This window comes from Morone saxatilis, unplaced genomic scaffold (assembly GCF_004916995.1).
Source record: "Morone saxatilis isolate NCDOM2014 unplaced genomic scaffold, NCSU_SB_2.0 Contig18, whole genome shotgun sequence".
NCBI classification, from domain to species: domain Eukaryota; kingdom Metazoa; phylum Chordata; class Actinopteri; family Moronidae; genus Morone; species Morone saxatilis.
Genome location: NW_023339740.1, coordinates 1,727,455 through 1,740,103, shown reverse-complemented (window position 1 = coordinate 1,740,103; position 12,649 = coordinate 1,727,455). Strand labels below are relative to the sequence as shown.

At 41.5% G+C, this 12,649-nt stretch overlaps 1 protein-coding gene across 1 annotated transcript in view; it reads left to right on the top strand.

Moving 5' to 3' along the window:
• Nucleotides 1-12,649, top strand: part of nfasca (neurofascin homolog (chicken) a) — a gene marked incomplete at its 3' end in the record, with an annotated part of 54,110 nt that overhangs the window by 18,044 nt on the left and 23,417 nt on the right. The window contains 3 exon segments of the mRNA XM_035662194.1: nt 4,767-4,963; nt 5,288-5,410; nt 8,698-8,868. Coding sequence (XP_035518087.1) covers nt 4,767-4,963; nt 5,288-5,410; nt 8,698-8,868 — 491 coding nt within the window.

Sequence of the window (12,649 nt, the reverse complement as noted above, 5' to 3'; positions counted from 1 at the left end):
GGGATAGAAGCACTATTCACAGCCATTTCATCACATGTCATTTTATCCGGGTTTCAACCGCTAGGAGGGAGTTTGAAGAAGTGTAATAGTGGCCGGTAGAATCGGTAAGAATAGGCGTTAGAACTGCGTCCAGATTTTGGACCCCTGGAAGTGTCAGGATGCACACGTCATATCATACTACAAATATTATATACATAGGTTTTTAGCATAAAGGAAGTGCTGGTGTTTGGGCGGGGTGTACGTATTAGCTATTCAGATTGCAGATTAGCGTAGTGGTGCAGCTTTCATCCACGTAATTACCGCCTCTTCTAGCACAAACCTCTCGCGACTTTTGCACGTAGGCCTATACACTTCCCCTGCGCAAACATGGGAGAGTAGCCTTTTGATGTCATCAGCAGTAGCCCTTAACTGGGAGGCCTTCGCTAACTACAAGGCGCCACGCCCGTTTAGGATTCCTCGCTGCCCTGCCGTAAATTAGCTTGGAGGGAGGCGAGCCTAGCCCCAGAATTTAGGGGCTTTACGTTACACTTGTCAGAAAAGAAAGTTTCATTTCCAAAAAAATCATGGGCAGGGGTAGCTCAGAAAACGGCCTTCGGTAGGGCCCGCTAAAGAGACTGACCCATGCGTCAACGTGACAAACTGACCATGCCTGCCAGAGTGCTCGGCTGTGCAGCAAGTGGCAGACGCAGGCTGGGAATAGCAATCAGGAAATGCACGCTTGCGCAGCTGAGCGGACAAAGGAAGGCGGAGGTTGTCGGCGCGCGAGTGCGCCGGCGGTGTGGGGCGGCGCGGTCGTGCAGACCAGTTTTGCCTGTACGCGCCTGCCGTCTTCTCTCTCCTGTGTGCCCGCCGTGGTACCGGTGGCCGTCCGTCAGTCATTCGCGGACTGGGCGTTTTCAGCTCAGGCTCGTTGTTTCTGTCGCTCCATGTTCGTCTGCTTCTCTTTCCGGGTAGATCCTGCTATTGCGTTGGCTGGCCGTTTGTAAATGGCGACTTGCGCTATGGGTGTGCTGAGCCCGCCGCTGTGTCTGAGTCTTCGAGCGCCACTGCGAGGAAGGCTTTGCTACCAGCCTACGTGCGCCCAATTTGCGCGACGGCGCTTTTCACCACATGGCACTCAGGTGATGGCAATACGTTCCATTCGGAAGCCTCATTCATGACACATTTCACACAGCTGACTGGCAAAGGTCCATGGGAACCTCAGTTCGATACACAGTGTCACGGACGCACAGATGCTGTGCATCGGGAGCAATTTGGGGTTCAGTATCTTGCTCAAGGATACTTCGACACATGCCAGGAGGAGCCGGGGATCGAACCAACAACCTTCTGATTGGGGGGACGACCTGCTCTGCCTCTGAGCCACAGCCGTCACCCTGCTCTGTCTGTCTTTGGTGTCCTTGCCCTCATGTCTCTCTCCATCCATCCCAGTCTCTCTCTGGCAGTGACACTCATGAGCAGTGACAGTGCCACTCAGATGTGCTCTTCTGCCACTCTGCCCGCTCCCTCACACACACACAATAGCACATTTTCACCTCAGCCAACCCCTCCTTTTTCTGTGACCCCCCCTCCCTTCCCCTTCAGTTGAATAGCGCCTTACCCCCAAGCTCCTTCCTGCCCTCTAACAACCTTATAAACTCAGCGTGACACCTGTCTGCCTGTCCTCTACAGCCTTAACCTGACAAGTCTTCTGTTGTGCTTTTTGCTGCTCTCTTTCTCTCCATCACCTCCATCTCTTTGTCTGTCTGTCTGTCTGTCTGGCTATCTGGCCATCATTTCATTGACTGCCTATAAAAACTTGAATATCCTATGCTTTGTTTTCTCTCTGCATGTTTTCCTATAGACTAATCTGGCTTGTAGGCAGTAAACACTTAACTATTACTGTTGTAAACCTGTACAATAAAGCTTTAGTAAAGAATGTATGAAGGATTCTACTTTTTACTCCTTTTATACAGCTTTTTTTCAAGAAATATGACCAATAAATGCTGTAAATCCACTAAATGTTATCCAAATGCATTTTTGCTCCATTTACACCTGGCATCAACATGTGATATGGATATATGGATATGATTGGATCAGATTCTGATAATAAAAAGAGTCATCTCTGGGCACTCCTTTTCCAGTGTTTGTTTAAAGGAAAAATGCTTTTTGAGACCAATGCGACGTTTCAATACCCCAAATCGCTTTACCAACCAGCTCCATTCCTGGGGGCTTGATCTTGAATAGATGTCAAAGCTTCTCAGACTCGGACACGTCTTGGACTCAACTTGAGTGCTCTTGACAGCCCTGATTGAAACATGTTTTTAGATGTCTTAAATACATTAACTTTTCCTGAAAATCACCAAAACCAGCTTACTTCTGAAGCCTGTACTAACTGAGCAGGTGGAGTGGGTGCTAATCACAGTTCATCAAAAGTCAAAGTCAAACACATTTTTGCCATGCAAATTAATTCCTGCAATGATTTCTTTTTTACACGTAGCTATATTGTTAGCTTCAGGCTCCAAGCTGAAACAGCCAGTAGTTATTCTTCGACATGGACTATATCACATGCACATGGCAAATGACGGCACTGGCACCATCAATGTAGCACTTACTGAGGGGGTTATTGCTTCAGTTGACTACATTTACCATCAGCACTGATTGGCCAGCCACATCAATCATGGCAAATTTCCCCTTCAGTTCACAGTGAAATTATTCAGAGTTGTGTTTCGTGGCCACAAAGAATAGAATTCTATTTACAATTTCATGTTTATTTAGTATTGTGTATTTATGTATGTGTATTTAGAAATCATGGATTACACATTTGTTCATTTACTGTATAATCGCCAACTGACCGTGATCAATCCAACCTTCCATGATTTCAAACTGTAAAACTGTGTTGCCGTTAAATCATCTGGTGGATTAGTCTATAGCACTCACATTTTACAGATTTTTCCTCTTTTTTTTGGCTCTACACACACACAAAAGACACAAGAAACTGCTGTGATGTACACTCAATCATGTACACATACACATGCCTCTAAATACTCACACAGTTCACACTCAGAGGCATGCCTAAAGCACACACACACACACATCACACACACACACACACACACACACACACACACTGGGTCTCCAGTGGTTACATCACTGGGGGTATGACCGGCTCAGGACAGTGGTACATTGTTTATTTGGAGGCAGATTGGCTTTACGTAAGACACACACACATATACGTGCACACTCACCCAGATTCTTGTGTACACACAGGCTTACACAACCTCACAATAAGGCACTAACGGCCACTCTCCCATGTACACATACTGGCTCTCCCCTTCCCAGGACAGGCATTGTGCTCCAATAATGCACTCGGTTGACTATTCATGCTCATGAAACATTCAGCGAAAGGGATCGTTCATTTATTCACTCGCAATCAGTCTCTCACTACGCAACACATGCCACAACACACACAGCTCTGGTCTCCAGCCCTTCAATAGTGGCCCATTGTTCAGGCTCAGCGCTGTGCTGCACCTCAAACAGGCCCAGCTCGACTGTAACTCGCCTAAAAATGACACGAAGTATCTTTTGTAAATCCCCGCTCATCACTAAAAATAGAGGCGGGTTATGTAAGCATACTGAGTGTTCTTCACTAATCAGGGAGCCCTCTGGAAGTACCACATGGAGCAGGATTAAGCTACACAACTATTACATGCACATGGAGAGCGCGTGGCATGGCAGCCTTTTATGCTGTTGAGTAATGTAAGATGGCAGCCAAATGACAAGCAAAAGACTTTCACATTTTCCGGATGCTGAAACAATTAAAGAGTGCATGTTAACATGGTCATAGCCCAGTGGGCAATACCTAATGCCAAGATAACTTCTGCCATGCTTCCCTAGCCTTCATTGTCTCTTAAACAAGTGTGCGGGTTGTTTTTTCATGTATAAGCCCATAAACATAAAAGTCTTTGTATTATTGATTAATTCTATCTGTAAAACAACAGTATCGAATCACCACTTTGTGGATAGAGCTGCCAGTATGGTTTCATTGTGAAATAACTGTACAGGAAGTGTTGATAACAAAATGGAAGCAACAGGAAATAATCATGAATGAATAAGAAATGTCTACCTGGAGAGAAAAGAGAAGCATACAACAGCAGAGTGCAGCGTTTGGCATGAATCTGATAGAACTGGTGTTATGGAAAAGTACATTGAATTATTAAGAACAACATGTGAAAGTGGAGATTTAACAGCAAACAGCATCTAGGTATTAAGAATCTACATCAAGAAAACAGGGAGGCTTCTCAGAAAACACTTAAAACATATATACATAGAAGTAAATTAGAAATAAAGGCCTGGTTCTCTCTGCAAATGAGGATTCACTGTAATCTTTTATCATTATTCAGCCTGTTTTTATTTTGCCTTTACTAAAATGTCAAGTTCCACGAGTTTTGGCTGGAATATAGTTGCAAGCAAGCATTATTTGTATAACCTTTGAGTACACTTCCACCATTCCAAATTTCTCCAGTCTTTTTAACCTTTCACCTTTATTTAAAAAAATGTATATGTGCTGAGTTGTAATGCAGATGGAAGCCAGGGCTGGTTTTTCTGCCATATTTATGTCATGTGACTACAGCGGATTCTGTAGTAAGAAGACTGTTGACAAGGCAACAAAATTGACAAAGTTGGTTGTCACCAGAAAGACTGTATCAAACTCAAAATGAGCATCACATAAAGAGGACAATCAGGGATGTCATAGTCCTAACTCTTTGATTCATTGTCATTGGGCTCAGGTTCTCATGGCGGAGGAACGGGAAGTTTTTCAACATCGGGAAGGATCCCAGGGTGACGATGCGAAAACGCTCAGGAACCCTGGAGATCGGTTTCCGTAGCGGAGGACGACCAGAGGACTACGAAGGAGAGTACCAGTGTTTTGCCACCAGTGACTTAGGAGTGGCTCTGTCCAACAAAATCCTGCTCCGGGTCTCCAGTAAGAATATACAAGAACACATACACATGATTACATAATATTTGGACATAATCCACTCACACAAATTATGATAAAGTTTCCACAAAGGTTGTCTTGATTACTTGACTTCACTGTGACTGACACTGTGTGCTTGCTTAAAAATATCTGTTGACCACAACTGCAACAACCAGAAATTCCCTACATTTTGACACATATTGCCAAGATCATCCCCCTCAACCTCATCTGACTGAAATTCTTGTCATATATAATTATTCTCATCTTTTTCCTAATTTTCCTGCTTGTTTCCACCTCCTTCCACTACCCTCCCCCATCCCCATCCTTCAGAGGCTCCTTTGTGGCCTAAAGAGGTGCTGGAGCCGGTGGTGGTGACTGAAGGCTCCCCGCTGGTTCTAACCTGCAACCCCCCGCCAGGCCTGCCTCCTCCGTACACCTTCTGGATGAACAGCGGTGAGCAACAGTTACACACAAATACACACACAGAGTACTCTGTGTATATTTCTGTTTTTCTACGTGTTTTATCTCTGTGTCCTGCGGATTTTCTTCACTGTATCAGCCAGTGAAAGTGACACTATCACTCGTTATCTGGTGCAGTTCTATTATCTTAAGGTGGGCTGAGACATGTGAGCAATATGTTTACGGTGGGACAGCAGTGGGTGACAGCTGATGGTTACTGGCTTTTACACCAAGGGTTGGAAAAGGTGAATAATGATCATTTTGGCATTCCATATTCCTCATAGCTTTTTGCATCATTCTTGGGGATGAATTATTAAGGCCAACCACTTTCTTGTAGGATGCCTATACAATAGCTCGTCTGTGCCAGCCTTTGCTCCCCACGTGCATCAATGAGCCTTGGCCCCCCATGACCCTGTCTTTGGTTCACCACTTTTGATACCCCCCCGACCATGTTCTCCGGTTTCAATGCTTTTCCTTCTTTGGACACTTTTTGATAGTTTGACCCTGCAGCGGGAACACCCCACAAGAGCTGCAGGTTGGAGATCTCTGAATCCAGTCGCTAGCCATCACAATTTTGGCCTTGTCAAAGTCGGCCCAAATCCTCACGCTGCCCATTTTTTCCTGCTTCTACACATAACTTTAACCACCCACTGACAGGAGCTATGATAACCAGATAATGAGTGTTATTAACTTCACCTGTCAGTGCTCATAATGTTATAGCTGATCGATTTATGTGAAGTATATGATGACCATTCCCATGCTCTGTTACGTGCAAAATCTTTCAAAAACCAATTTTGACTGCTCAAACATGTATATGTATGTACATGTATTACATGTATGTACGATATCTTGGGGTCAGAGGTCAGGGGATCAATTTAACTCTGGAGCATTATTTAGACAGGTTGGTACCAATGGATTGCTTAGGTCATCCAGTTTCATATGATACCAGCATCTAGTAGTAAGACAGTAAGGTCGTCCTCAGCTGACACTACTAAGGTAACACAACCACCTCAAGTCACTTAATCCCCAAAGAAAAACAGTCTAGGTGCTGAGAAGTTTTTATTTTATTAGTTTTTACTGCCTTTACATTGTAATAAGCTGGAGGTCTTTCATCATCTAAGGACAGGCTTTATTTGCCTCTTTTCACAGCAGTTTGTCTCCAGTGACCTCTGACGCTTTCATTGAGTCTCTATCCCTCGTGCTGTTGTCTCTCTCAGTTTCTCTCTCTCTCTCAGCAGCTTTTAGGAGACTTTTCAGTCTGGCATCCTTTCCTTACCTCTCTCCTTTACACTGTATTGTCCTTCTCCCAAGCGGCTTATGCTATAGCAGTGGTTCTCAACCTAAGGGTCGGGACCGCCACAAGGGGTTGTCAAAGCTTTTTGGGGGTGGTGAGGCTTTCTTGATTTTAAGGCATGTAAATTTAAGTAAATTTAAAGTCTAATTTAACAATGGCCAGGTTCTAGGGACAAGAAATCACTGAATTATGTATTGATGATGACAGATTATTTATGACTGTTAAAATGATTTTTTTTTAAAAATACATAATACAGACAGAAAGTTGTAAATTATCTGCTCATAATTCATCCAAATAACTTACACATGCTTCTTGTAGTTACTGAATTCACTATTTGGATTCATTGTAGAGTTTTGAATATAATAGTAAATATCTATAAAATATGTCACTTAAGCGCCACTTTATTCAATGACAGAAAAGGGGTCCCTTAAAGAAAAAGGTTGGGGAACTAAAAAAATTCAAATTTGGCACAGCAGCACAGGGGAAATGTAGTGCAAAGAGCAGAAAAAGGGTAAAAATACAATACAATAAAATAAAATAAATAAAATTAAAATATAATAACAATCTAGAATATAAAACATATATACACTATATACAATAAAGTGGAATATGGTCCAGATGGATAACTGTACATGTGCAATGTTACAGTGTATTGTGCAAAACAGAAAAAAAGAAAAACAGTTGTGCTTAACAGCTTAAAAGTTGACAGTCTCATAGTTAGTGAAACAACCATAGCACTGATTTAAGTCATTTATTTGAATATTGCGCTTTATACCTGAAAATGACTAATGTGAGAGAAACATATCCATGACAACAGTTAAAATCGTACATGGTGCAGCTATAAGTCCTATTACTTATGTGAACTCAGGGAAAACCCTATATGACACACACATATGGCCCAGACACTGTAAGACACCAATTTGTGATTAGGACCGCTGGCCCGGCTGCTGATAGGTCCTGGGGAATTGTCTTGATGACCATACGGCTCGCATCAGCCGGCGCAGTTACTGAGGTTCTTCTTTTAAATAGGATATTTTAGCCTGTGATACAATATGTGAGAGATCAGTTGGTAGCACGGGGTTTCTTACTGCTTCTGCAGCCAAAGAAAATCAAGTTACACTATCACTGCAGATGATGTGTGTGGTTGGATTCATATCATCTTTATATACTGTATTTAAAATGCTAGCATTAGTTGATATAGCCCTGCTTGATTAAAGGGCTAATGAAGTAATTTGGTATTGCATAAGGTTTTCCATAAATAGACAGAGCAAAAAAAAGAAAAAAAGAAAAAAGAATGATCAAAATCCAAGCAGTAGAGGTTGAAATATCCAGAATTTTAGTTCCTAGTATGGAACAATCTCCAGAAACACTGGATGCTACAGTTCCCATAATGCAACCGATTTTTACGTTAGACCCTGCCTGCCCATTTGTATTACGACCTCAGAAATCAAAATAAAACTTAAAGATCCCCTCCAAACAAATCTGCTTGGAACAATAATGTGTGTCAGATATCTTTTTCCTGCAAAAAAAGTACATGGCCTAGAACGTACATGGTCCCCATTCTGTTGCGATGTTAGTAATGCTTTATTTTATGGGTCCAACATTTCTATATTTCTGAATAATAAAATCAAAGGAAGTTTTCTGGAAAGAAATAATGCAGTGTGGCAGTTGAGGTAGGAAACTTCTCGGAAACAATTATAGACCTATAAAATAAAGTGATATTGAGACTTCAGAAGCATAAATATCTTTTTCCCAACTATAATAATGTGTAACACACATCTTATAGTCTTCACTCATCCAAGGTAAAGATTCTTAAAATCTAAGTTTACATTAAAACTGCAAATCCACGTCTTTGACTGCTTTTAGGAAATTAATTGTAATGCTTACTGATGCTGTAGTCTCTATTAACAACTGTACAAATCAAATGGTGTTTCATTACCTCTCTCTCTTTTCCCTTTTCCATTTCCCTCCGTCTGTTCTCCTCCAGGTATGGTTCCCATCCCTCAGGATAAGAGAGTTTCCATGGGTCTGAACGGAGACCTGTACTTCTCCAACGTTTTGGCCAAAGATGCTCACACTGACTACAGCTGCAACGCTCGCTTCCCCTTCACACACACCATCCAGCAGAAGAACCCCTTTACACTCAGAGTTCAGACCAGTGAGTAGACATATCCTCAGTAGAGTCCTTTATTCCTACAGGAGCCACTGTGGTAGCTGTGTATGAACTCTGTGCTCCTGCTCTCTCGCCATGTGAACGCAAATAGAATATGACATATCTCCATCTAGAGGTGATGTGATGACATGACATAAGATGCCTACAACATAACCTTTTATAATATTTCCACAGGTTGCTGCAGAATGGAGAAGACAATGAAATGTTGGATTTAAAATCTTTTTTTTCAGCTTTGTTCAGTGTTTGGACTGATGAGCCACTGTGTGTGCCTGTGTTTTCAGAGGAGCTGTATAATGACACATCTTACAATGCCACTGACCCCTACGGTGGTGAGTCACTTCCTGTTGGGACAGCTCCACTTCCTGTCCACTTCTTCTTAACAAGGCTAGCACACTAAGCTGCTGGCTCAGAAACGCTCACTGACCTCAGACTGACCCTAAACACACATTTAACCTCCTAACTGCTTTCTACATGGGTAGAATTCACTGTGTGTTGTCAATAATAAAGCTGCAGTAGGTAACTTTTTTTTTTACTTTTGCTGAAACCTTGGTAAATGGTAAATGGACCTGTACTTGTATAGCGCCTTTCTAGTCTTCCGACCACTCAAAGCTCAAACCTTCACTATATCCTGACAGTAGTACATGAGAGAGATCTCTGTCAAAGAATCTGGTTCCCCTGGCTCCTCCTAGTGCTCCTAATGGCATTAGCAAGAATCCACCGGGCCTGAACGAAAAACAACCAAGCCACTAAACCAAAGCGTCTTTCGATCTTTTTTGGCTCCGAGGAGCTCTAGGTCCTACACTGTGATTCCACATTATTTATCAAACACCTGGCTGGTTTTTACACTAGTTTTAATAAACGACACAGATATTTTTTATTTAAGCTGCTGTTACTTTTTATTATTACAAATAATAAATAAAGTTCAAGTAAGTGTAGATACTTGCGGTAAAAGGATATTAGAACTTTTAATCAATTTTTCCTGTATAAATACAGAATTTTACCCTCAAAAGAAACAGTTTTGTCATATGAAAATACCATATGAATGATATGACAGTGGTTTTCTGTGCAATTTACAGTCTGTAATATAACTGACTTTATTAGTATAAATAAAGGTTTTGCCATGAGATATAACAGTGTTTTACTGTTACAGAAACAATATTTAACCTATTTAGAGTATACAGTCTTTCACTGTCATGGTTTGACAAAGTGTTTCCCTCAGAACAAAATATGTACAGTAAAACCCTGTTGACAGATGACAATGCAATATTCTGCAGCAGAATCCATTTTTTTCTAATCAATCAGCGCCAGTCAGCTATTCATTAAATATAGATTGACATCAAATGCCAACATAAGAGTAGAGAATGGCTGACCAGATGTGACTTTAAATAAAAGACAAACCAACTCCTCTGACCCTAATTTACACTCACATAGTAGAAAGAATTATTCATCTCATTTAGCCCATAATCAGTTTTTTTTACCTTTCAATCAGTGTTAAATGGTCACATGTAATGAATAAACATACAGTAATTAACACACAAAGTACCCTTAATCCAACTATATTGCACACAGAGAATTGAATCTGTATATTCATTATGCCACACACCTTTCGAATTAGCCCATAGCTGGAGGGCAGCATAGTGGCAGCATATGTGCCGTTTTCTGAGCTGGGGGGTAGGGGGTGCAGTGAAGCCTAGGGGTGGATGGGATATGTCCCTAGGGGAGAAGATGCTACTTGTGACAGAGCAGACTGGCGGCTTTGAGACCCAGTGGGACTGAAGACAGCAACGAGGCTCCAGCACAGAGGAGGATTAGGTCCCATGATGAATATTCAGTCTGGATTCACGCTGTGGTCATTAATAGTCAAATATGTATGGATTTTAGCCGCCTCCTACTTCTGCTCTCAAACATGTCTCTGTGAGAGCGCGGGGAGTGATGGGGACTGTGAAGGCTGTTGAAACGCATACACACAACCACTCAAACACTTGTGCACACATGCTCGCTACTTTTATCACTAATTTCTTTTGAACGCATACGCAAGCAAACAACACAACTGTCTTTTTTGTGGGTGGAGGGGTCTAAAGCTGCATCCTGAGGGGCCCTGCCAACAACATCTGCAGGGTGTTTGCCATGTTCCCAGGGCACTCACTGCATCACCGTAGCTCCGACTAGCGATTTGTTACTACTAACCCTCAACGGCTTCTTTTTCTGTATGTTTCCTTCTCCATTCTTCCTCCCAGTGTCATTAATAATAACAGTTCCTCCTCGCCCACTCCCGTCTGTTTACCGGCCACTGGAGAAGCTAACCGCTAACAGATGCTTTAATCCCATACAGATCTGCATCACAAAGGAGGCTAATGCTACTCAAATCCCACACACTTCTCAGCCAGCTGTAGCTCTATGCTGACTGGATTTTGTGGCCACAGTGTTAACAGCATTTGTACTGGGACTGGATCAGACTGGAAATGTGCAGTCTTTAACTCCGAGTAAGGATCAGAAAAATTAGGCTGTACAATAAAATAATTTAAAGCAGCAATTGTTTTAAATTGGTCCAGTCAGTGGTATAGTTGCAGACAATTATCAATTATCAGTCAATTATCATTTACATAGCTGCAAACATTCACCCTTCTTAGCCTCAGTCAACTTTCTCCTTTCCTGAACTTGCTATGCTATGTGGTAGGCTCGTCTATGTGAAAAATGTTGATCTTAAGTTAGCTAATGTTAGCAAAACTTTAGCAAATTACTGATTGATGTAAATAAGCAAGCTAGTTAACTAGTGTTTTGTTAACATTAGCTCTCAGTTGTAATTATCTAGCTAATGTTATTGAGAGCAAAAAGGGGCGGGGCTTAAGAAGGATCAATTGGATGCGGGACATGTTAGCACAAGCCTTTTTTAGGGCACTAAGCAAAATGTCAACACACACTCCTTGCAAATTTGTCAAAGCGTAATTCTAAACTCATAAAATCTTAGAATTACACTGAAAATGCTGTTAGGGTTTACAGGTTCAAACTGTAAAATGTTAAAATTTAAATGTTGACTTTTTCATGTGAGATGTGATGAGACAAGTCTGCAGTTTAAGTTGAAGCACTTAAAGCAGCTCCTTTGAAACACTGAAGGGCTTGTTAAAGAGCTGAATGCTGTTGAAGCGTTAGGCCACTGAAAGTGGTTTAAGTAAAAGTAAAAAAGTAAGAGCTGGAAGTAGTGGAAATGTCAGTTGTGTGTAAGCCTTGAAAACACTCAAAGCCGTAAGCTGTAAAATTTAAAGCAGTTGAAATATATTAACATGATAAAACCTGAGCAGTGCTATAACTGTTTAAAACAAGTTTTATGGCAGTTTCAATCCCAAAAGTAGAGTAGAAAAAACATCACATAAGTAGCATTATATCAATACACTCTTGTCATAAGTATAATTTAAGTGGTTGTCAACATGTCTCACTTTGGGACCCATATTTTCTCATGGTCATAAATCACTGCAATAGGTTGAGTATGACAGTTACAACAGTGTGCTAATGATTGTTCTAAATATGAATAAAATCAAAATCATAACTGCATAAGTAAGGCCTACAAAATGTTTTCACTTAACAGGCATTTATGGAAGCTATTCTGTCAAAATAAAAGTCAGACATCACATAGCTAAGCATTAAAAGTAGATTTAGTTTTTTGACCACACACTTTGAGACCCATTCAGAATGAGTCCCTGTTATGTTAAACAGAGGAACCCACAAGCAGAATACAAACTCGGTTACGATTTCCAAAGACAGGCTTTAT